Source organism: Mytilus galloprovincialis, chromosome 7 (genome assembly GCF_965363235.1).
Source record: "Mytilus galloprovincialis chromosome 7, xbMytGall1.hap1.1, whole genome shotgun sequence".
In the NCBI taxonomy this organism is placed as follows: domain Eukaryota; kingdom Metazoa; phylum Mollusca; class Bivalvia; order Mytilida; family Mytilidae; genus Mytilus; species Mytilus galloprovincialis.
This window is the reverse complement of record NC_134844.1, coordinates 17107105-17128848: the sequence shown is the minus strand read 5'-3', so window position 1 is coordinate 17128848 and position 21744 is coordinate 17107105. Positions and strand designations below refer to the sequence as shown.

At 31.1% G+C, this 21744-nt stretch overlaps 1 protein-coding gene across 1 annotated transcript in view; it reads right to left on the bottom strand.

Annotated features, from left to right (window-relative positions):
- Positions 1 to 3117: 3117 nt before the first annotated feature.
- Positions 3118 to 21744, bottom strand: part of LOC143082435 (uncharacterized) — a 54261-nt gene continuing 35634 nt past the window's right edge. The window contains exons 2-10 of the mRNA XM_076258092.1: positions 15007 to 15170; positions 14036 to 14154; positions 11363 to 11487; positions 10105 to 10502; positions 8554 to 8607; positions 7394 to 7532; positions 5869 to 5984; positions 5157 to 5250; positions 3118 to 3787 (exon numbers count right to left, since the gene is read on the bottom strand). Coding sequence (XP_076114207.1) covers positions 3582 to 3787; positions 5157 to 5250; positions 5869 to 5984; positions 7394 to 7532; positions 8554 to 8607; positions 10105 to 10502; positions 11363 to 11487; positions 14036 to 14154; positions 15007 to 15102 — 1347 coding nt within the window. The 5' untranslated portion in view covers positions 15103 to 15170 and the 3' untranslated portion in view covers positions 3118 to 3581. The remainder of the gene's footprint in view (positions 3788 to 5156; positions 5251 to 5868; positions 5985 to 7393; positions 7533 to 8553; positions 8608 to 10104; positions 10503 to 11362; positions 11488 to 14035; positions 14155 to 15006; positions 15171 to 21744) is intronic.

Below are 21744 nucleotides of genomic sequence, written 5' to 3'. Positions count from 1 at the left end.
CCTGATAATGACGAACCGCAAGTAAAACTGCCCAGCAGTCATTTTGTCCATTTCGAACTTTAACATGTACATAGTAGAAACTGAGTAATGCTGCACATCATAAGAGTAATTCAATTAGCACACAAGCAAAACATGCATCGAAGGAATACATTTATTGCTTTATTAATAAACATTGTAATATATTTAACACTTTAAAGATTTAATGCGCCATTAGAGTCATTTCCTTTCACCAGAAGAGAACAAAACCAACCATTTGAATTCCAAGTAGGGAAACAAAACTCTTTTGTAAAAATCTAAATGACTAAGATATTCATAAACATAATATCCAAAATCTGTCAAAGGTCAGGTCCGTGAGGGATTTGGAAATTAAGGTTTACCATTATTCACAAATTTATAATTGGTAATTTGAGAAAGGTATTTCAAATGTGTTCTATTCAAATCATCTACTACCTTAAACACTCTTGCATGACCTTTCCACTGCAAAAAACATTAGAAGTGTCAAGCAATTCCCTTACTTCAACCGGATATCACAATAAAAGTTTTATTATATCAAAATTTTCAAGCTACCAAAATTGAAAAAATCATCAAACATGTTTCATATGTCCGTATTGTCTTTTTCGAAGGCTCCTTTCTTTCCGACAATATCGCATAGTGAATAACACTGAACAAAAATCCGATAATTGTAAAAGGATTTCTACTATGTTGCAGTTGGTATCAAGGTAATGCATCCAGTTTACAAGTTTACAATTTTACCTATTTTTTCATTTGCATCAAAAATACAGTATCCAGTTTCTGATCTTAAAAAAAAGATCAAGTCTACAATTAAGTTACAGAACAAATAACAAAAACATCATTGTACATGTTAAATAAAGCACAACCAAATTGCCTCAAGTGGTAATATAATGATGCATAGTCTTCGCTTCAATAAGATTAAAATATTGAATTCTGCATAGTAAAAACATCAGTTGAATTTTGTACTTTAAAGTTTTGAGAGTTACATGTTAAGCTGGCACAGGATAATGAGTAGTCTTTAACGTTATAGTTGTAAATATAGTTGTTTATGAAAGACAAGAATCATGCATAATCCAGACGACATTTTGTTTGCAAATATAGAGAAATAAGTATGAGAAACAAAATTTGTTTGACTAAGATCTAAAGATTGGTATTATCTGACTATTTTTTGGATGAAGGGACGGACCAAAAAGTAGTTTGCTCATATCTTTTTTCTTTTAATAGAAAAAAAAAGGATTATGCAGATATTTTTGTGATATCAAATGTGGTTCTATTACGGATTTTTGTTTCATGATTTCAAACAAACTCTTGTTAGGGACAGTGTTATATCTGCCCGAGTGATAGTTCTAATTTGTGATAAACTTATTTGTGCATGAAATTCCAGATTGGACTCCTTTCGAGAATATGGTTTCGATTTTTTTTTATATCTGCAGTATAAAACTAAAACACACTTAAACAACACAGAACACAATACAAACATACAATATTTACATTGAATATATTACATGTACAATTTTATTTGCTAAAATGACCAGCATTTTATATAAAGGGAATCGTTCCATTACTAAATCACTGTACGAAAGATACATCACAATTGTATAATTATTGCCAAACATTTACACAATGAAACATTCTGAAAATGCTGACACGATTGTTATTGCTTAAGCTTTGAACTCCATCGGAGCATATAATGAGTAAAACAACACTATATGTCTGTTGAATAGAATTACTCGCCCGTTTTACTACATTTGAATGTTTAATGAAACCCAAAATATTGTCACAAACCCTAATAAGGTATGTATTCTTAAAATCGATCTTTAAAATTGAACTTAATTAAGTTTCAAGCTGACGTGAACAACTCTCTCTTCATTTGAACTACTTGTAACTTATTCAACAAATTAACATGATTATTACATAGCAATTTCCGCACCTAAACCCTACACTGGTATCTAGTTAAATAAGCTGACACAATAACAAACATTTGAACTAAGTTCCAATTTGATTAGAAACAAATATTTAATGTAAACTAGCTTACACCAAAAAACTTAACTTGATGATTTCACGTTAGCGGTTAACTTGTCTCTCTGTCACTATTTTGTTCTCATTTAATTGGGGAAAAAGAAATAATTAACTGTGAATTAAAACTTAAATGTCCTTTGTACTCTTCTGTTGTTGGTACAACAGTGAAAAAAAAAGGTATCATTAAAAAGGACAAGTATATCAAGGGAATTTGCCTCACCAACATTCTTTAAGTAACTGTTTGCAATATATTAATCAACATCATTTTCTATAGGACTAGTAAGGAGGTCATCTTCTTTATAATAATTTACTTTGGACATACAATTTTGGTAAAACGTCGTCATGAAACAATTAATAAATGATATAATGTTCCAGGTGACATCACTTATAACATATTTCGTCAATGGGACATCACTTTACTAACACAAAACAAAAACAAAACATATCCTGAATGAATAAAATACTAATGACATATGTATCTTGCAAACAAATACTTAGTATTAAACATATTTCAAAAATGATGATGCACAATAAAAAACGGTATAAAACTTAATACATTTAAACTATCGAAACATGAAAACATAAGGCAAAATAAAACAATGGTAAAGTTTACGACGTAATTCATAAAAATATATATACATAAATCGGGATAACTATAACATGTTCGATAAAAATAAATTAAGGAACAACAAGAAAAGTCCGATTACGATATAAATAAAATGTATATACATTTAACAAAGTTACTTGGTGAATATATATACATTGTGTATAGATATTTTATCAATTATTAAAATAAACTTATTAAATTAGATTAAAAAAAAATACTCATCGAAGACACAGGGCTAATGGTTTGTACACCAGCAATGTCTTTCGTATAAACAAGACTTATCAATATGCCAAAAAGTATTTTGAACAATTAAAACTTTTGCAAACACTATATTTATAAATTTGAGATAGTATGTCTATAGAGGAGATGAAGCATTGTCATCTATTTAGTTCATAGTTTGTGGTTTGTTTTCTTGTTTAGTGGTTGTTTTTTTAAAGATTGAACATAACCAACTACTAGTATAAATTACATGCGTCCGAAGTTATTTTTTTTTTTAAGCATTTTTTTTCATCGGGAAAGCATAAAACCTAATGTTTGAAAGCCTATGATGTATACATAATGAAAAAATTGAAGAGTTCATTTTCTTTTTTGAACTGCACCAGTCAGTCATACAGTAAACTGTGTACAAAAAATTTGAAGGGGGACAATAACATATCGGAATTAGTAGTATAAGTGGTAATTGAGGTCCGTATGAACATTAAACAGCCTGTTTATGGATAAAATAAATACATTAAATACGTAGAATAAACATAAAAGGTCTGAATTCGTAAGAAAGAAAAATAAAAGGAAACAAAGTAACATATAACAAATCACGTTTTTAAAACAATCATGTTTTCATTAGTCAACTTCTGAATGACACGATCAATGCTTCGTAGTTTGCTGTAATCAAATTTAATATGATAAACAAAACACTATCACAAGATTCACAGTCAAACTGTTGAAGTTAAACTTCTTGAACGTCATCAATACTGTCGTTTTCGTTGTGCTTTACAGAGTTCCCATTCATAAATTTGAGACCACGAAAATCCAAAGATGGAATTGACGGTCTCGGAGAAGATCTAGACGACGATGGCAAAGTCTCGTTTTCACTTATTAGACATAACGATGAGCTGTCTAATTTCATTTTGTTCTTTCTCTTTCCAAGCGTTGCTATAAATGATAAAATGATAACATTAAGTCAATACAGTTGTTCAGACTTTTTCTTTTATATTAGTAATTCACAAGCCAATCACAAAGGTGTTTATAAACACTGATACGTTTTTTCCAGTGATAAATTTGCTTGAGTATATGACACATAAAGTTGTTCATATAATCTTGTCTTCCAGTATAGCAGTATTACAAGTTGCTTTGCGCAGTATATTCATTTACACTTGACATATCAATTACACTTTATGCATTTTTACTTTAATCTAAAATGATTTCATACACTTGACTTCTAAATACTCCGCAAACTCTTGAAACAGTATGATAGGGTCAGTGGCGGATCCAGAGGGGGGGTTCCGGGGGTCCGCACCCCCCCTTTATTTTGGCCAATCAATGCATTTGAATCGGGACATATGTTTGCACCCCCCTGCACCCCCCCTTTGTCCTGGGCTAGCACCCCCCCTTTCGAAAATTCCTGCATCCGCCACTGAGGGTCAACAAAAATAGAATTGAGAATGAAAACTGGGGAAGACATCAAAGAGCAGGAAAACCCCAAAGGCAATCAATGTGTCTTTTGTGCAGCTATAAAATCCTGCAACAGCAGACAGGCTTCAGATGGACCCTAAGCAATATTGTTTACAAGTTCAGCAAAAGTTCGTCGGCTTTTTGAGACTTTTATTAATGACCTTTCGGTTAACTCTTTATCTTTTTTTTTAATTTATTTATCGTCAACTAATTAACAAAATTTTTAACCTTATGTTGCATTGACATCCAATATCAAAAATAAAACTTTTTTTTTTATAAATCTGAGTTTTATCGAAATTCATTTATTCACCCACAATTATTTGTAGTCCATATCAACAAAACAATTCCTTTATTTTTTCATTCAGCGTATCGGTTTAAATTTGTGGAATGAATCTGGGATCAGTTTACAAGACAATTTTGAGAGAACATATTTATTCATTACGCATAATCTATAATACATGAACATTTCGAATTTGCCTTAAAGTTTGGTACTTATGTAGTTCTTTTTGAGAGAAATAAATCAAAAAGAAAAGGAACACCGAACGTTTTTTTCTGTATTTCATCCTGTTATTATTTTGAATCAGCAGCAGCCGAAACCTCATTGAAGTCCTAAAAGAGACACATATACCGTAGGGATAATTAATTCAAGTCTAAAATGAATTAAAAATGTTATGGCAGATATTGAAAAACAACCAAAACACAACATAGAATACTTATGACTAAACAACTTGAACCCTACTAAAATCTATACCAACAACATGTTGAACAAAGTTATTGCTATATATATATACGTATCATCAATGTTAACAATATAAGACATTATTAAACGTACACACAAAAATATACTTACACTGGAACTTCTGTTCTGCTTTCAAACATTGATCAACCTTCCATTCATCAATACCTTCTGCTAAACATAATCTTCTTAAAGCATTGCACTGATACTGTAATATAACATAAGACATTCATACAAAGAAAGATAACTCTAAACACTTACAAATATAAACTGCTATCACATTTTTGAAATTTATGCGACTGTCCAGTGACCAATGAAAGTTTTCGCTAGCTATAAAACCTGGTTTAATCCACCATCTACATAAGAAAATGACTTAACAAGTCAGGTGTATTACAGTTGTTATCCATTCGTTCGATGCGTTTGAGCTTTTGATTTTGTCATTTGATTAGAGACTTTTCCGTTTTGAATTTTCCTCGGCGTTTAGTTTTTTTTTGTGATTTTACTTTTAAAAAGAGAAATAACTATATCCATAATTACCAAGTTTAAAATGTCCCAACTTTTATTGAAAAGTTGTTTTTCGCATGTAAACGTTTATACAATATAAGAATATATTTTCAGCATCTGTTCGAATAATAAATTGTTGTATTGTTGTAAATCGTCATTATTGCCGAGTATACACAGTGTAATAGGCACAGCTTTACGTTATGAACATTGTAAAAGAAGTGATGCAAAAACGTAGAAGTAAATATGCTTGATATGCAAATAAAACCATATGTTTTTTATTCCAATTTTATTTCTTAGTATCTTTAAGATATTTATGTGTTACCTTAAATATTTGAACTTTAACTTCAGTATCTCTAAGAGTATTCTGTATTTTCTTTTTACGTCCATACAAAAGTTTTAGTCTAAAATGTTCATGATCTTTCACTGCTACCACTAAACCTACAATGGTAAACATTCATCAACATCGTTTACCTCTCCCACTCCAACTTCAATGGTAAAACAATTCTTATGATTTTTCACTGATACAACTAAATCAAAAATAGTTAAACAATTTTCATGATCTTCCATTGCTTTCACTTAACTTACTAGTATTAAAATATATAGGCAAACGGTAACTGTATAAAATTTTGTCTTTGGTTGATCGTGCATTTAAAAAAGGTAAGGTATTTTTTTTCATGGCATATTCTTTCTTTATGTTTTCACATCAGTTTTTATTATTCTGAGGTAAAAACTCAATACTCCTAATTAAAAATAAGAGAATATTATTTCAATCATAAACCAGCGCTTTCTAACATGACTCAAGGACGATTATTCGAATTCATTAGTATCTGCTGGTCAATTGATGATCTTCAAAGTGGAAATATTATGTTACAATTACTCTAAAACAAATCTTCAAATGCTAGTTGTACTAACATGCACACACTACCATGATGAACATATTAACTACAGTTATTTCCCTTTTAATACAGTGACAGTTCCGTTCACAATAAAGTTTTAGATGAGATTTAGTGAAAAGGAAAAATTGAATTAGTTAAAACTTCCTTTATACATGACTTTAAACATAGACGGTAGATCCCAAAAAGACAAACAAGTGTACAAAACACAATAAAGAAAGAAAAAAGACTGGGCAACACGAACACGACTAGAAACTTATGAATATTTCTGATGCTTAATGAGAGTTAGCAGATTCCGCTCTCTTTGTGGCAGTCATGTGGCCCATGGTAAGAATTAATTCGACGAAAAACCTTAACTACTTTGGTGACTGAATTTTCACGATTTGTATTTTTATGGTACCGACTGAGGTTGAAAAGGTTTTTTCGACATTGTATTTGAATCAAACAAGTACGACATCACATTTAGCTGTATATTATATTGCCGTTGCTAAAATAAATTCCATAGATAAAATTTATATTAAAAAGTGTAAACAAGTTAAATTCGATAGAAAAAAGACAAAGATATAAAAAAGAAGATGTGGTATGATTGCCAATGAGACAACTGTCCACAAGAGACCAAAATGACACAGACATTAACAACTATAGGTCACCGTACGGCCTTCAACAATGAGCAAAGCCCATACCGAAAGAGTTCAGTTTGCGCGCACGATCAAGCAATAATAATGTTTATTAACTCTAACGAAGTAAATGATAATCTGTATTGATCATCCTGCATTAAATGGTAGTTTGCACAAAACAGCTGATAAGCAGTTGTCATATTCTTTTCTTGCTACAGACATTTTAAAGGAAAAGTAAAGGCACACGCTCATGTTAGGCCACATAGTCTTACTTAAGTATTCATGTTAACTTGTTGTCTTTCCATTGATAAAACAAATCAATTATAGATGAACTTACTATCAACGACTCGTATGACTCTCCATGGTAACAGAAAGGCCAATATAAACACAAAATCTCTTGTACTGTATGTTGGGAAAGCAACTAGTAAAACAGTATCTGCGACGAAGGAAATAGTAACAACAAATGCATCAAAAACCTGCAAAACAAAGAAGTTATATGTCGTAACGGATATATAAATTAGAGATTCTTACATTAATTCCAGTAATTAATAATTTAAAAAAAAAGAATTGAGTCAGAGTCTAGTCTAGTCGATATGGGAAGGTTAACTATGATGCCTAGCATCCAAAGAGGGGAACTACTTATATCCAAAGAAATAATTGCAAAAACTCTTTCCTTGGTCTGTACGTGACCTACGAGGATGTCTCTTTTTCTATTGACAGTCAAAATGTTTCCTTTCATCTTTGGGAATAAACATAACGTCGATTGTTCTAGTGGTCAATGTGCAAACTGGACATTTTATTTTCTATCACACAATAATCAATTAATAAGTAGTAGCAGGGTATTTATTATGTGATTTTTCTTTTAGATTTAATACGGAATCATTTTGCTAAAGGTACAAACTGGAATGTCAGGAAAGCGATCATACTTTTGTCTCCACTTCAAGATTTTTGGTGTAATGAAATGTTTTGTGCATTTAACACAAGTAAGAGGTTAAGCTACATGTATCTATCAAACCAGGTTTAATCAACCATTTTTTACGTAATAAATGCATGTTACAAGTAAGGCATGCATATGACAGGTGTTATCTATTCGTCTGAAGTGTTTGAGCTTTTGATTCTGCCTTTAATTAGGGTCTTTCCGTTTTGATTGTTCCTCGTAGTTCAATATTTTTGTTATTTTACTTCTTGTATACGTTCTTTCTTTACCAACCCAATTGAGGAGTGTTATTTTGTATCGAACAAAATCCTATACATGTCAGTTTTGGCAAAGAGTATGTGTTATCAAATACTCTGCGTACGTTTTTTTTTGGAAAATACTTGAGTGTATGACTGAGGCATGACTTGCGATGTCGACTGAATAAATCTTGATATAATCTAGTTTGATATGATTTACCATGCAATCAAATTTAACAGCATAAACACAGTGTGACATAACACTTGCATAACATGTATGTTTTTTTTTCTCTTTAAGTTAGATTTTAAATCTTTATAACTTACCTCTAAACGTCTATGGAAAAATAAGGAACCAGCACACAGTGCTTTTAAAATTGTCTGAAATTCAAAGAAATTTCACTTTCAGTAAAGATCATCAATCTACTCTCTTACCTTCATATTGTATAATGTTGTATACAATCCATGGAGATTTAAGCGTACAAGTATTATTTCATTTTACAATACAATATATCCTTGTATCTATTGTTACAACTAAACTGTTCGAACAGTTTTTTATAAGAGAGCTACCATTTGACTTTTATGAGGGATAAATTTTGAAACAAAGGCAGGACAGGAGTTTTGAGTGAAATGATGAGATTCTATGCAAAAAAAAAAGCAGGATAACATTTAATGTAAAAGAAAGTAAGGATTAACTATAAAGAAAGGCAGAACCAAATAGAAATGAAATGCAGGACTGCGATAACAACTTAAACAATTTTTCATCTTATCCCCACCCCCTCACAAAATTCAAAGGGTTCCCTAAGAATAAAAATAAGGTTATTATACATCCTGTCATTGTGTTATAGAGCAACACCTCTATAAGATGGGTGATACACATTTTAAGTGATGTGTCATAAGTTCAGATGACTTTTAATAACCTATATACTATTAATGAACCTAACCGGAATATTTGACTTTCTTTCAGGTAAACAAAAACATTTATATCTCATCTCTTATTTAAAATTTGTCGGTCGAAGATACTTTGTAACACTGTTATCTGATGAAGCTGTTACATCAAAAGAAAAATCAGAAATACTCTAGCTCAATTGTTTTTAAGATAAGAAATTCTCCATATAGAAATATGATTGGTTCATAAATATCTGCTGTCATCTAAGAAGACAACGTTTTTTTGTATGTCTGTTGAAATCAGTCAGACTGTAATTCTACGCATTTTTTAAATGTTTTTTTTTTGTCTTTTTTTTTGTGGATTTTTGCTGTTGAGATATGCTTGGCAGTTTGAATTTAGACCTTGTTATACATTGAATAAAATAGTTCAATTCTTCTAATGAGACAAAATTATTTTACTTTTATTGATAAATGGATACGGTGATTTTAATCTTCAAATTTCATCCATAAAAAATAGTGATATTTCCCGATGAAGATATATTCAGGAAAGCGCTTCTATTTTAAAGGTGGAGAGCTCTTCGCGTGTTTCGACAGTTATACATCCTTTGGTTTCCGAATATTTGGCATCAAGTGTCCCTGGTAAAATACAAATCACATTATGAAATTTGCAAATCAAAATCAAACAGTAAGAATGATACCAGTGATACATAAAAGTTATAAAGTGGGGCTTATTGGTATTAGTAGTTGAACTACTGTATCTCTAGCCTGTAAACACTGAGGTTGTCAGTTTGAATCAAGCAGGTGTCAGATGCGCTTGATTTTAATTTTAATTGACTACGATTGTCAGTTTTTATACCGGTTCTTTCGATGCAATCCGGGTTTTTCTGTCAATAAATTAGCATAAAGTGCGCAAAAGTGATGAAAGTGACGTAAATACAAATTAACCAATCATATCAAATAAAGTGACATAGTAATTAATATATGACATACCTCTATTGAAACAATACCTAAAATTGCAATGCTAGCAAAATGACAAATATGAGCAATTTCTTCCTCTATACTATATTCCTTATGAGAATGTATCACAGTCTTGATATCAAACATACTATCCATAGTTCGTACATCCGGGTTTATATCAGTCACAGGAAGAATTGTTGACATTGGTAATGTCCGTTTCACTCGGACTTTGTATTGTATAGAACTATTTGTGGAATTATTTATCACATCATGATCAGAATAAGAAATATTCCACTGAATTGTCGCCTGTAGAAGCATGTTAAATATTTCCTGAGTTTGTTTTCCTTTTAGGATTTGCTCGTTTGAATGTCGTATTAGTGCTAGAAAATATTGTGTACTATTGGTGAAGTTTTCTGTTTCTTCTAGGGTTACTAAAATGAAATGGTATATATATTTGAATAACGGTACGGTATCAAAACCATTGTTTGTATGCTTTTGTTATGTACGTCTTTTAATCTAAAAAAACAAACATTGTTAGAATAGGAGTTTCGAAGCGACAATATTTATCTGTACTCTAATGATCTACCGGCAGCCATCATTACGACTCTAACTCGATCACGCGACTGAGGCATTAAAATCAAAAAACTGTATACAATGAACCTTGCACACACAACTAATCAACCATATTCCTGTATTCAAAACGAAGTGTCAATAATTGAGTGCGACTTATGTCACAGGATGTGAGAATTGGAACAAGTTAAAAAAAAAAAAACAAAAAAAAAACAATAGCCTGATGATCTTACGTGTTACTTTTCTCAGGCAATGTCAATCATTATGACAGAAATATTACTCTACATTTTAATTATTAATTGAATTATAAAACATCACAAATGTCACGAAAACGTGTGATACATACATTTTGAAATGAAGTGCCGTATTGCCTGTACAATATTGTTTTATGATTTCTCCAGATAACCATACATCTGTTATACTAGGAACCTAGCCCATATATAAACAAACATACTTATTCAAAGGACAATTTTGGATCGTACACACATCAGTTGTTTCCGTGTAAAGTCTCATACAACAGCACTTGTCAAGAATCGATATCGTTAAATATAAGTCAACAAAACAATTAAAACAGATCTTTATGATTCTTCATAGAAAACTATCATTTTTTAAGTTATTTTGCACATAAGTAAGTTGCAATACTTTTGTGATAAAATGTCTTGTACATGTGCAGGAAGATTATTCGTAAACATGAAGTGAGACTCTCTATTGAACTGCTTACCTTTGACCTTGTACAAATCGAGAGTTAATTCCCCTAACACTAATGCACAGTCTAAAATGCATAGAATTACTAGTGTTAAAAGCATGTATTTGCTTTTGAAAAATTCATATCCCCGTCGACGGATCCTGAAAAATATAGATAGATATAGAACAAATGCACATTAAAATCATTTTATAAATAAAATCCTATCAGACAAACTGGGGTTATCGTTCGTAATAATAGTCAATGAAACACACAAGTACCTTACCGAATTAATGGAGCAACAGCAGAATTAAGATTCCATCTTAATTTTTTTTTAATCAGATCCTACTTACGGTTCTACGTATTTGGCTTTTAAATGTTTAGGTTCATCAAAATTCATAAATTGCTAACAGTACTGTAGGTTTTGCAATATTTTATTTGTTTATTTGATATAATTGGTCAAGGCAGCAGTACATTTTGTACGTTTGACTTTACGGTACAGCATGTATAAAACGTCTCTACTAATCCGGAAGTAAGATTCAATTTGAAATACAACGGATGCTACATGTGGAACATGATCTGATTACCTTCCAGAGCACCTGAGATCACAACAAGTTTTGGTGGAGTTCGTGTTGCTTAGTGTTTAGTTTTCTATGTTGTGTCTTGTGTACTTTTGTTTCTCTGTTTGTCTTTTTCTTTTTTAGCCATGGCGTTGTCAGTTTATTCTTTATCTATAGGTTTGAATGTCCTTCTCGTATCTTTCGTCTCTCTTTTATATACATTTGTACATGTATGTTTAAAAAATTGAGTGACGTAAAAAATGGCATGTTTGGTTTTCTCATTTTGATTGTTTTGCGTTTTGTCATTTCGGGCTCATTTTAAAATTATTACTTTGTGTAGTGGTTTTACTAATTTATGTGTGCTGTGGTCCGACTAATTTGCAGCAATATATATGTACCGCATACTCTTAATTCTATGTTTCAAATTATAAGGAAACGAAAGCAGACTATGCAGTTTAAAAATAAATTAAGGAAATATTAGTTTAGATATTAAAAGCAATTGAAACTCCAAATTGAAAACAATTTTAACTGCAACAACATTTTGTATTATATTTTGCCCATAACGTGCTATTTTTCTACGCACTGTATCTATTATCATCACTGTAATAATGTGAGGAATTGTTTAAAGGGAATTTTGCTTTCATGATCTTCAAATTTTTTTTCATATAGTGCTTAGAAACTAAAAGTCATTATATGCACACTGTAAAAATACATGACCCTTGTCCTCCTACACCTTGCCAATTATGGATAATTACCATTTAAACTACCGCGTAATGTTCAATTGACGTAAACTGTCGGAACTTCGCCTCAACGATGTAACCACTTGTTATCTCAAAATGATTTATATACCTTGGATCATGTAAGACTCCCTGATGACTCTACTTTATGTACAAGAAAATAGTGGTTCTTCAACAAAGAGATAGATAAGTCATTTCTTGTTGTTTGTGTAATTGATTTGTTCTTTGAAAGATAAGACCTAGACGTCCTATTTCCGTCCATCTCAAAAGCAAGATTTTTCCAACAAAGCATTACAGTGTAAGGTTGACTGAATTGAAATTGTGAAATGTTTGAATTTTTTTAGGTGAAAAGTTTGTCATGACGTTGTACTTTATAATCATTATATTGAATTAAATGTTTCATATATATTGATTGAGCTATCATTGATATGGCCATACTCATAAATTAACGGTTTTATTTTCGTTGATTGTTTTGCCATAGATAAGGCTGTTGTTCTTTCATTTAAATTGGTTCACATTTTGTGATATTGTTGTTTCACTGGCAACCATACTTAATATCCTAATTCACCATATCGTGATAGCGTGCTTGCTATCATGTCTATCATGTATGGGTTCGATCCCTAACCAGGTCAAACAAGAATCTGATAAATTAGTATTTCGTTATATTTCCAAAAGAGCAAGATATCATGTTCCTTTAAGATGTTCGCTTCTCTGGTTTGTCAGATATCAAAAAGCTTCTAGTTTTATCCATGAAGTGCAATTAATTAATTTTTCATCAAACCTCTATTTTTTCATATTTTTTATACAAATTATTTCAAATGGCAATTTTTGATAGCTTCATATCCCGAAAGCATACTGGATATATTGAAATGGGATCCAACCTAGGCGTGGGTGCAAAATATGCAGGATAAAAAAATATACAGCTACGTCCAGTTGAAATGAGTTGTTTGTTGAGGATATCCGCGTTTTGCATAAAAATCTTTCATAAATGTTTGAGCTGTCCATAGGTTTTCTCCTTGCAGAGAACAGTATTTGTTCCTACAAAACATTCTCCCCTGTTTTAAACGACAATTAAAAATTTCAATTTTAAACTGTAATGTATTTAAATTGACGGAAATAAGACGTGTATGTTTACCATTTTTTTAGACTCACAATATCGCGTTACTGTGTATGTTTTTGTTTTGTCCTACATGTAAGTATGCAAGACTAGATTTCAGCTGCATAATTATCAAACTACAATAGATTAATCATAAGTTAAAATTAAAAATAGCACCCCGCAAACAATATAAGCATGTAGTAGACGTTAACATGAAATGATGTTTAATTTTTACAACACATTTAGTGTGAAAACGGATCTACAAGAACAGTGATTGATTATAACATATCTTAATTGTTTTTTTTTTAAGCTTTCTTACTTTCCAAAATGTTCATGAAGGTGTAAAGAGTCTTGTTGGAGTTCCTCCTCGAGTTCGTTCTCTATCTTTTCCACGTATCCATGTGTCTTGGCGAGGACTAAAGTTTCTGCTACCAAAGTCTTCAAAAGATAACAAAAAAATAATTAGCAAAATATACAATGATATTGTCAATTAATTTCAAAATTATAAATGCATCTCTATTTTTCTTCAACAGTAACTGTTGACAAATATTTAAAGACATTTTATGTAATTTCATCATTAATTAGAAAGAATTTACGTCAATAAGACACCATATTGATACATAATAATAAATAAAACAATTTACAGAGCACGCTAGTCTTAAAACAATGACAAGTCTCTCCCAAATATCAATATTCATAAAAGGTGCACCATAATGTTCCTTTTAACTTTGAAGTGAAGCAGATATTAGTTGAACATTTTTAACAGATTGCTAACTCAAATGGCACATTAGTTCTAGAATACATAGCTTTTGTACTCTTATTATACATGCGTAATACATGTGTAATCAATCATTAAAATTAAAAACAAAAGCGATCGTCAAGAACCTGTTTAGATCTTTGTCATTTGTCATAAAACAAAAATCAGTCACTCAAACAAAACCATAACGAAAACCATATAATGCATCCAATGATTATCTTTGTAGATACAACATGAAAGTGTGTCCAAATGTTACAATACTCCACTCACACTGTTTCATTTTCCATATTCAGTCCACAAACCACATCAAACACAAAACTTCCATGTTCAGTGAACCCAAATTTGACAATTAACAGAATGGTGTTCTATATATCTTAATTGATATGACCACAAACTACCTTAAATCGAAACCTAGGACGGACAGACATACACACTGGCGCACAGACGGAACACATGAACTGTTATATTCGGTTCTTATTATAAGATAACTGTACTTTATGGAAATTATTTTTAACATATACATTGTATATTACCCTGATAGCACTTTCCCTCCTCTTTCCATATTTGGGTTTGTTTCCTCCGCCATCAGGAGTATGTCCATTCAGAGATGCACCAAAATTAGGGAACATCGATAAAATTCAGTTGTACTTTAGAGCTCATCGGATCCTGTTAAATCTTTGATACAGAACAAACTTCCCTATAAAATAAAAATATAGAACACCGATACACTAATGTTTAATTAAACCGATAATTGTTTCTTTTGATTAATATTTGATGTATTTATCGCGTCGACTATCAATTTTAATGTACCCCATTATCATAAACGATCACAGAACAAATATAACCTACATTTTATCTACAGAAATTAAAAATCTTGTTTAGAAACAGCTTGAATTACTGGTATGTACGATTCAATTAATTTGACAAGAAGGATTGTTGTAAAGTTCGTACATGATTTTTTTAGCAAATAGTACCATAATAGATTAACAGGACCGTGGTTCCATATGCCACTAATAGTTGGAGGCGGAACCCAAACAACAATTGAATATTGCATGCAAATTGTATAAAAACAAGAGTTAGTGCAACAGTGATTATAACTATTACTATTAAAACCGTTCATGGAGATCGTAGATAGACATGCACATTGGCATTCTTACTTTCCCACGTTTAAATATTTGCTGTTGTCTTGCGTGTTATGAGTAATGATATTTTAATAACATTACACACAAAATAACAAAAATACCGAACAATAAGTAACATTCAAAACTTAAAGCTCTTATCAAATGGCATAATCGAAAGCTCAAACCTATCAAACGAAAGAAAAACAACTTTCATATTCCTGACTTGGTGCAGTCTTTTCGTATGTAGAAAATGATGGATTAAAAATGGTGACTGATATATGCATGGAATAATAATTCTAATGCAACAAATGTGTAACGTTCATTTTGATTGGATAACGTCATATATTTACATGGCATCAATTGACAATTGATGCAATGGGACGAACGCGCAAGCGCAGACGGCATAAATGTCAAACTTTAAATACATGTTTTAACGTTGTTTTCAGTCAGTTTCATTAGAATGGAGATAACAATATTGTATTTTAAGCTCCGACGGCATCAATTGGGGATTTGATGGTCGCAAATACCCGTTTAATGTCTCCGCTAACGCGTCGCCAGTAAACTTAATTTGCGACCATCAAATCCCCAATTGATGCCGTCGGAGCTTAAAATACAATACAGTTATCTCCTAAATAACGATTATGAACTTATTAAAACGACTACATTAATATATTGATACTTGGGGGTAACTAAAGTGGTAATATGTGTATCAAACCTAAAAACAATTTTGTATCTATTTGTTATAAATTGTAGAGTGACAGAGGTTGGATTAAGTTTAAGTGGACGAGACTGAGGGACGAGATCTGTGGAGGCTGTTGATATATAAAAGTACAGATTTAAGTCATTAGCACTAAAACATTATAACAAATATTCGATTAAATCAAGTTAATATCCTCCTATAGTTATTAACAAAACACTTCAGTTTCCTATATTTTCTAAGACGAAGTTAATTACAAAACATGGGATGTCTTGTTTTCTTGTTTTTCAAGTTGTTGTTGTTTTTATTGATTATTAGAAGTTGGATTTTTTTTTGGTGGAAAGGGGACGGGGTTGATAAACCGGAAATATGAACAATACAATATTCGTATTTTCAGGAAAGTGTATACCAAGCTGTAATTGATGCTTGGCTACTGATACCCTCGGGGATTTAGCAGAGTCATTTAAAAAGTGGTAATCATAACATTAATGGTACAATGGCTTATGCACAATCATTGCATTTTGACTATTAATAACTCTTCAGTGATGCTCGCTCGATGTCAGAAAAAGGTGAAAATATGTACGTTCATGGAGTCAGATGTATTCCGAATGAATTCATATATATGCCATTCTCTTATTTAAAAACAGACGTATTATAAATATGGTGTCACATATTCCGTATAGTGGGTTATTTTCGCGGGGTGTAAGTTTTCGCTTACTTTCGCGGATAGAACAAAATCGTCAAAATAAATTCCGACAATATAAAAGTCCACATGCAAAGGTATTAACAAATGATCGAATCTGCCAAAATAATAACCGCCAAAATATTTTGTATACCTTATTCAATAAAAATCGTATATTTTTACACTCGCAAAGAAAACCCCGCTATACGGTATATAGTATACACCTATTGACTGGGTGTGAGGGTAATAGCAAGTTTGTTGTCCCTGAGGTACCAACTATTGCTCGAGGCAAAGCCGAGAGCAATAGTTGGTATGCGAAGGGACAACAAACTTGCTATTACCCGCCCAACCTGTCATTAGGTGTTTTATTATACTGAACAACACAGCCATTAAGTGTTTTTATATACCAAATAACTAATTTTCTAAAAGTGTATATATCTCATCTGAAAGAAAGAAAAACTGTCACATAACTTTACATGTACATGATGAACTTTACTTTTTTTATAATTCGTTTTGTATTTATAAATATTTCATTAATTTCAATCAAGACTACAAATACTTGTGTTAAACTTTCCGTGCTTATTATAAATCCTAGTTAAAGTACACCAAACGCAAATTCACTTTTAATATACGGAGAGCGAACCCATATTATGAATAAGGTACTATATTTTAGATCTTTTAAAAAATTTCCATGAAGATTTTCTTTCTCTTTTATAATTGCTTCTTGTAAGTGAAATTACAATCAAAACAAACAGATTCCACCGTTTACAATATAAGAGTGAGTTTGACGTTGCAAAGCATACGTAACCAAGCAGAGTAGTCAATGACATCATTATCGTCCAATGAAAAATAAGCATGGAAAACTACGGGAAAGATGATTATGAAACTATTAACCGGGGCAATAGTCTTTGAAACTATTGACTGGCAAATGGTTCTGTGAAATGAAATAGCACAACTATTTCATTACTTTTGATATAGAAAAAACATACTGAGGTATAATAATATACATTTGTGTATTCTTTTCAATTTTGATAACAGTAAAATAACATACCACAATATCTGTTTTTGTCACGTGTAACAAAGTACTGGCTATTTGGATAATGATTTAATGTATTGTCTTCTTTTGATAGATAATGAATGTGTTGGGAATATTCGTAAATCGTGAATTCAAAACTATAATCAATCAGTTATTATTCGAAAACTTTGAGCAGAATATGTCTACGGCACAAATATAGACTTTAATCATCAATTGTGTCACCAATTTACGTCCGTTGTGTCATATGGTTATTCTACTTATTTGCATTCGCATATATTTTTCTGAATTTGGCCTAAATGAATCAAATTAGTGATAAAAATGAGGAGAGAAGATAAGGAGATCAATGCAAAAATCAGCAGTAAAAGAAAAGCAGATAAAATATGACATAAATTCAAAAACGAAGAAAACAAACGTCAAAAAATAACTACACAGAAAACTAAAGCTTGAGTACCACAAACATATCTTGTCTTTATTAACACAAACACAATTTGTGTTTGTGTTACCCAAGCTTTAGTTTTCAGTGTCAAATACATAAACAAAATAAACATATCAATTTCTTTTAGATTCATTTCAAAGTTAAAATAAAGATCAATTAACAACACTCTAAAATAATGCTTTTATTAATTTACAAATGTAAGTATATATACATGATATATGTTTGTGTGAAATGTGAATGACGTCTGTATCAATTTATTGCAATCTACAATGTATATAAATTAATACTTGTCTTGCTGTGATCTGTTTTGTTCAAAACTCTGGTGTATAATCAAACGTTATTCCTTCTCCTTCAATACTTATTAATGAAATCGTCATTTTTATTAGTTTTTTACGTGACGTATTGAACTATGCAATTCATCATATTTACGTCAATAGATTAATGCTGATTCTGTAAAAACGAGGTTCTATTAGAACGCGAGGAACCTAAATGTCAAAAATTTATTTATGCCAATATATCTTTTTAAAGCAGACGTATTATAAAAATCGTGTCACATATATATAACAATATTTTATTCAATCGGCAGCTGAAAGAAACTTTACGTATTAATAACAATATCTTATCTTATTAGAAAAGTTCACGTCACCTCAAAGCATTGTATAGATGTTACCTATAAAATTAAGAAAGGAAATGGGGAATATGTCAAAGCAACAACAACCCGACCATGGAGCGGACAACAGCCGAAGGCCACCAATGGGTCTTCAATGTAGCGAGAAACTCTCGCACCCGGAGGCGTCTTTAAATTCATATAATTTTATAGCCACGGTGTTTAATCAATACCGTTTCATGTGTTATGAAAGTTTAACTGTTTAACTATTTAGTTTACGAAAATACGTTTTGTTTGTAATAAGAATCCCTCCTAACCTCCCTTCCAAACTCCATAAACTTTATAAAAACTAACGTGCGTAAGATGCCAAAAAGGACATTTAAAATTTATAAGTAGTAGAGAAACTCACATTGTCATGGCTAAAAAAAAGATCAAATGACACATGACAACACGTAGAAAACTACAGACTGAACAACAGGGGAAAGATTTACATATACGCAAAAGCGAATTGGTAACCTTTGTTTAAGCATTTACGCCAACACTAACTTGTGTATATTCATTTAAAAGGGTGTGAAAGAAAATAGAAGGAAACTCCCCCATTGGACCCCTAAAATGCCATGACTATAAATTAATAACGCTTGTCTTTTTGTAATTGCAACCTGAATTTACAACTTATTATGACTACTGAGCCGTTCTAAAACTAGTTTCTCTATTTCCGGTGTAATTTTCTCTATACTCGCTTTGTTATTATGAATGTGTTGTCAATACTAGCACGTCGTTTGGAATCATGGTATCATTTCTACAGAGGACAAGGAAAGACAATTTATAAAACCACGATCAAATTACGGTTCACTCATCCATATCGTATTCAATCAAAATATCTTATCTTTTTTACATTATATATGCAGATTAGTACTTTCCGTGACGAGTGAGCATTTGATGTCGCTTGATATAAACTTTATTTAATCTTAATATGATAATAAACCAGCCTTTTTATTGTTATCTATAACGTTATTATTGAAATCAAAAATCGCGAGTTGATATCAAGTTCTCAAGGGTTGTTATACCAGTTTTTCTTAAGGTAAAAAATCATTTATAGTATAAAATGATCTTTAAAAACATAACTCTTGTCTTTGGATACTTCATAAATCAGTTTGACGTAAAGGTCTGTCTCTGTTGTCGAACGTGAAGGGCTCGAACGCGTCAAAGCTGTTTGTAAACTTGAGAATGGAAACTTTGACAATATGGTGAAAAATGTTAGCGATATGTATAACATCTGGCAGTCATTGCTAGAGAAAAGGGACTTAGTTAATGTGTTTGTATTGTATTGTTTGGTAATAGAGCTATTCAAATTTACAGAAAACCGTATTCCTTCCCAATGCAAAGGAGTAGGACTAGTAAGACACTATTTTGCCCCAAAGTATAGTAGTTTTACAAAATTGTTCAAATGTAAAATTTTAGCTATTTATTCGAAATAAGAATACTTCTGTTACATATATTTAGGCTGTTTTTGACAATACAGTGCACATATATCGGGTACTAGTATCATTAAGTCATGCAATGTTACTGAAACCTTCACAATTTTAGCATTTGAAATTTAAAACAGTTTCCGTCTTAATGGAAGTGGCCGCATGTGTGTTCATTCTTAATATTTAAATGCAAGCTGTATTTGACGATAATACATAACAAATACAAAGGTTAAGAGTGAACGCGAATGTGCCCACTTTCATTTTTGACTAAAAACAAACATCTCAAAAGTGCATGAACGCTTGAATTAATGGTACTAGTACCCGACTTAATCAGTACATATCCTTTACATAAACTTATTTAACCGACTGAAGTAGACACTTAAAAGTGTTCAAAAAAAGTCCAAAATCTTTCATCAGATGAACCAGAAATTTGAGGCCAAAATCGGCCATTATCGGACCTACTCCTTTTTAAGCCGATAAATAAAAGAGTTTGGATTCACCAATACATAATCAATCTTTTTATCAATTCTTCTTTCTATTGATTTTTGTAACTGTTCGGATGATATTGTAAAATGTACTGTTTAGTTTTTCTCATTGTGAATGATGGAACAAATTATATAATGCAAATGAAAATATCATGACCCAATATTCACCTTTTATTTATACAAAGTCAAATAAAACGATGGGATAGGTTTCAAAAAATAACACTAGAATTTTAAATTGTTATGGCATTATATGTGTGTAGCATTCCTTGATATCGAAATTGATATAACTACATGTAGTTTTACATGTCTATTCATTGTTAAGAACCACAATAATAATAAATGCACACTCGAGCTCAAATGTTTGCATTCGCATAATTAGAAAATGAATATTGGGTCTTGATTAAAAAAAAAATTGCAGCTTACAATTTGTCTGTTACATTATTCAAATTTTTAAAACAAAATACTTTTCCAAAATCTAAAAGACCATATAAAAAGTTATGTTAAGCAGAGCTAGATTTTGTATATTACTTTATAAATCCTTACGAGTTGTATTTTTTTAAAACACAATCAACTGAAAATAAGGTGCGATTGAATACAAGATATTTTCGTATGTTTTTTTCAAGTAATAATGCACTTATTTTATGAGAAAAAAAAACAATGCATAATTCATAAAATAGATTAAAGTTACTGTAGTAAATGCATCTATAAATTTCCAACTAGCTTCATTAAGTTCTCATT